The sequence below is a fragment of the Charadrius vociferus genome, unplaced genomic scaffold, assembly GCF_000708025.1.
Source record: "Charadrius vociferus isolate BGI_N301 unplaced genomic scaffold, ASM70802v2 scaffold106, whole genome shotgun sequence".
NCBI classification, from domain to species: Eukaryota; Metazoa; Chordata; class Aves; order Charadriiformes; family Charadriidae; genus Charadrius; species Charadrius vociferus.
In genome coordinates this window covers 101202-105954 of record NW_009648790.1, presented here as the reverse complement: position 1 = coordinate 105954, position 4753 = coordinate 101202, and the positions used below count along the sequence as shown (strand labels likewise).

Genomic DNA, 4753 nt, shown 5'->3' with positions numbered 1-4753 from the left:
CAGCACGCTGGGCAGCTTCTGGGAACAGACCACACGCGTGTCAGTGTCTCACCCACCTCGGAGGAGCGGACAGGGTGCAGGCGTGAGGGTTAATGGCAGCGTTGCGCTCGGGAAGCCACGCGGTCCCTGGGGCACTGCTCTCCTTCTGACAACGTCCTGGGACCTGTGAAAAAGCAGCCTGTTTCCCCCGTGTCTCTGAAGGGCTTGGCTGAGTTTCTAGGTTGCTTCCCCCACCTGCAAGCCTCCGTCCCTCCTGAGATGAGCTCAGGAAATGAATAGGAGCACAGCTGTACGCGCTACCGGCATCGTGCTGCAGCCCACCTCTACAAAGCAGTAGATCCTGACTGCAGCACCAATTTCCCACTTTTATTTCTTTTTTTTTTTTTTTTTTTTTTCCCTTGGAGACATACACCCTTCACACGTTTCTATTTTAAAAAGGTAGGGGTATATAACTGGTGGGATCAGTGGACCTAACCCTGTCACTTTGCTTTCCAGCAGATGGCAGTGTTGAAGATGGACCCCGGAGGAGGGCAGTGTGTGAAGGAGCCCAGCCGGGAGGGCCCCCTCAGGTGCTGTGCAGCAGCTGGTGTTGTGAATCAGGCCGTCACCAGTCGGAGAACGGCTACTTCACAACACCAGGGTCGCACCACACCACGGTTCGACCGCCGGCCGGAGAGGAGCGGAGTTTCCCGCGGGCAGGCAGGGGACCTGGAGCACCTCCTGGCTGCCTCTGCCCGAGCCCAGACCTGCAAAGGTAATCAGGTGCTCAACTCCTATTTAGGCACCAGCCTCCCACTGAAGTCTGAAATAGAAGTTAGGCCCCTAAATATCTCTGTGGGTCTGGCCCCGAGACCCTGCCTCGCTGTGCAGTGCAGAGCAGTGCTTCCACAGGCACAGGGCAGTGCCATCGGCCGCGCGGTCGCTGCCTGTTTGCGTGCTGTGCGAATGTTAAGGAATAGGTAACTTTTATTAAGCCATGGAAAATGACCAAAAAAAAGCCTCTGCATGCTCCGTGTGTAGTTCTCCCTGACAGTCATGTCTGCGGTCCTTGCCTGTGATTAGTCCTGATCCCTTCCCTGTCCAGATGCCTGTTCACACGTTCTCTGTTAAGAGATGCTGTATACATCAGGAAAGAAGCCAGACTCCTTGGAAATGATACTAAAACAGCCGTAGGTGTGTTGTAATGAATGAAAAACCACCAAAAATAAACAGTGGGGTTGTCCAGATGTGGTACAGTTTCTGTCCTTAAAATACGGAAAATGTTTGATTTTGCATTGCTTAAGCAACCCCTCACAAATTGCTAGGTGTAGAGGGACAGCGAAGCACACTCAAACCCACCCTGTCCGGAGCGGCCCTGTAAGACGTGCCATGCATTTCGGGTCTGAAATCCAGGCTCTTTCCTGCCTCCCGCCTTGTGCCATAACCCCAGCGTCACGTTAGTTTGAGGGCAGCAGGTTACAGCAGAGCGCTTCCCAGCCAAAACTGGGTTGTGTTCATGGAGGTCAGCACAAAGCTGATGGCCCCATACAATCCCATAAGTCAAACTGAAATGCTGCTCAGTTTTGATCTCTGAAAGCAGCCGTCTGCTCTCAGACTCAGGATGGGGTTTTCTCTGGTGGGTTTTCCCAGCTCTGGTGGGTTTTCCCTTCCTCCCACCACCCAAGACAGACCAGCTCCATCCTCTTAGGTGTTGGCTGGCTGTTCTCTTGTATGATATAAAACACTGGATATGTATAAAGGAAAGTGGAGAAATGCAGAGAGCAACCAATTAAGGTAACATAGAACTGATTAGGGAGTTTTTGAAAGTTTTCTTTGTTATCCTAACTTCATCTGATTGAAGCCAGCAGTAAAAATGACTTAAATCCCATCCTGGATGTATGATTGCTGGCAAGGAGATAGCTGTAGGGGAGAGTCAGGATATACACGAGATACGAAATAGCACGGGACAGCCTGGAAATGCACATGAAAGGAGACAAAGGTGGCTAAATTAGACACATCCTAACCTTTCTGTTCAGATGGCCTTCCTGCAGAAGTAACCCTGAATTCCCGTCATAGCAAAAACTCCACAACTAACACCACGAACAACATAAGAGATGTCTGGAAGGCTCGCTGGTACACCAGGAGACGGCAATCTGTTGATGCAGTCTAGTGTTGGCTTTTTTTTTGTTGTTGTTGATGAGAGAAAAAGCAAGACCATGTTTCTAATGCAGGTAGTATGGCAAGGAGGAGTATGGTTTTGTCAACCTGACCTGCAAGAAGTCTGTGCTATTAAACTTGTACTCTGCTAACACAAACCATGTGCTCCGTGTGGTATTCTCATTGTTTACTATAACCTTGCTTTAAAGCTTGATACCTTTCACTCCAGGGTTTGTTTCACGAGGTAAAATACACAATTCTTTAGAAACAGGAGGCAACAATGAAATAGCCCCAATAACCCCTGCACACACACTGATTTACATGAGTAGCTATTCATATATCGAACTAAACACTGTTTCATCATCTATTGTGAGCCAGATACCTGTTTGACCTATTCAATTTCTGTCGGTAAATACACATAACATTTGAAATAGGTTAATGCTTCATATCCGCTGACGGGTGACCTGATAGACTATCTCCATACTTCTCTAAGTATAATATGTGGAGATGGGTTATTTTAAGTTCTCTTTGTTAAAGAATTTCTCAGGGAAGTCACACTTCAGAGGTACCTTTTGGGCATTTATTGTACTCCCTGTTTCTAACTTGAATCCATTACACTTTATGCTCTTCTAAAGCGATTTTCTAGCAAATTAATGCATGCTATAATGTAGCACTGCTGCTGAAAATCAAACACTCCCACTTGTCATTAAGGAGGCCGATCATGTCATCTCGTGAGGGAGATTGCCGGTTGAATAGCCGACTGTCGGCTTCAGGTGATGGAGGCAATTTCTGTTTGCTCCCTTCAGCAGTTAGAAGTACTTGATGTTAGCATGGGCCGCAGTGAAAGGTGAATGCACAAAATAAATAGTTCAATATGGGTTTTAAATTTGTGTGAGTGTTATTCTTAAATAAGCGCCTACAGTTCGTGTTCGTGTCAACCCCAGTTCTGGCTGCTGAGCTGGAAAAACAGGGGCTTGCCCAGTTTCTGGGTAGCCCCCCAAAAACGGGAGGCCTGTGTAGTCTGTGGGTATGCCTGGAGAACTTTCTGGTGCTTTCCAGGTCCTTTCTCCTACTTGCATACTGTGATCAAAAATGGCAGCTTAACCCCCCAAAATACCCCATTATAATTGTTGAAAAGCCTAATTTTATAATCATAATAAAACACTGCTCAGCAGTGGGGGAAAAAAAAGAGCAAAGTCTATCAAAACTGAAATGGTTTTATGAGTTGTTTTTATTTTCGAGGTGTTGTTATTCTGAAAGTGCTTTTTATATTTAAGCAAATGTTTAATTTCACCCTTGAACCCTTTAAAATTAATGCTTAAAAATGTGGCCAGCAGGTTGAGGGAGGTGATTCTACCACTCTACTCCAATCTCATGAGACCCCACCTGGAGTACTGCATCCAGTTCTGGAGTCCCCAACATAAGAAGGACATGGACCTGTGGGAGCGAGTCCAGAGGAGGGCCATAAGGATGATCCGAGGGCTGGAGCACCTCTCCTGAGAGGAAAGTCTGAGAGAGTTGGGGTTGTTCAGCCTGGAGGAAAGAAGGCTCCAGGGAGACCTTATAGCAGCCTTCCGGTATCTAAAGGGGGCCTACAGGAAAGATGGGGAGGGGCTCTTTATCAGGGAGTGTAGCAATAGGGCGAGAGGGTAATGGTTTTAAACCAAACAAGGATAGATTTAGATTAGATATGAGGAAGAAATTCTTTACTGTGAGGGTGGTGAGGCACAGGAATAGGTTGCCCAGAGAAGTTGTGGAGACCCCATCCCTGGAGGTGTTCAAGGCCAGGCTGGATGGGGCTTTGAGCAACCTGGTCTAGTGGGAGGCGTCCCTGCCCATGGCAGGTGGGTGGAACTAGATGATCTTTAAGGTCCTTTGCAACCCAAACCATTCTATGATTCTATGAAAGTCTAAATCTGATGGGTCTATTTTCTCAGCGCGCCAACCTAGTACTATGTCTGTTCTTCAATTACTTTGAACGGCTGTCTTTGTTTCCTTCCTGGGCTCACCAGCAGTGCATGTAGCACTTCAGAGAGTAGCATCCTTGTAAATTTTGTTCTCTTTCCCCTGCATGCAAAAGCCAAGCTGACAGGCACAGTAGGGCTCAGCATCTCTCACTGTCTGTGTTCTCACACACGCTGCTTTGTTATTGTGGGGTTTCTCACGAAAAGTGCCATTAAGGGACTTCCTTTTCATCTCTTTAATTGGGCTTCCTCTTTTGCAAACAACTAATATGAAATTAAAATTATATTTCAGGCAGCGTTGCAAAGCAAACAGTAGGTGGGACTGAATTTCGGTACACACAAACCCGAGTCAGGTTTTATTTCAGATTTTATAAAAGCATCTCAATAGGAGGGAGAAAATACAGAAACAGTCTTGAGGCATCTTAACACAGCGAGCAAGAGGTGACAGTAAGGAGGTAGAAAAGGGGCTTGTTCTCAGCTACTGTTTTAAAAACCAAAGTAGGATTTTGATGGGAAGGCTGAGCAGAGTAAATAACCTATGAAACTCCCATCCATTTATTCTGTGCTCGGTACTTTGAAATCATTTCTGTGGGACTTGTGCTTTATCCAGCACATGGCAAAAAGATGACCGGTGGCAAAGAAAGCAGGAAAAC

At 46.7% G+C, this 4753-nt stretch overlaps 1 protein-coding gene across 1 annotated transcript in view; it reads left to right on the top strand.

The window, feature by feature from the left end:
- The first annotated feature begins 513 nt into the window (after nucleotides 1–513).
- Nucleotides 514–4753, top strand: part of TOPAZ1 (testis and ovary specific PAZ domain containing 1) — an 85270-nt gene continuing 81030 nt past the window's right edge. The window contains exon 1 of the mRNA XM_009886807.1: nucleotides 514–754. Within this exon, the coding sequence (XP_009885109.1) occupies nucleotides 514–754 (241 nt within the window). The remainder of the gene's footprint in view (nucleotides 755–4753) is intronic.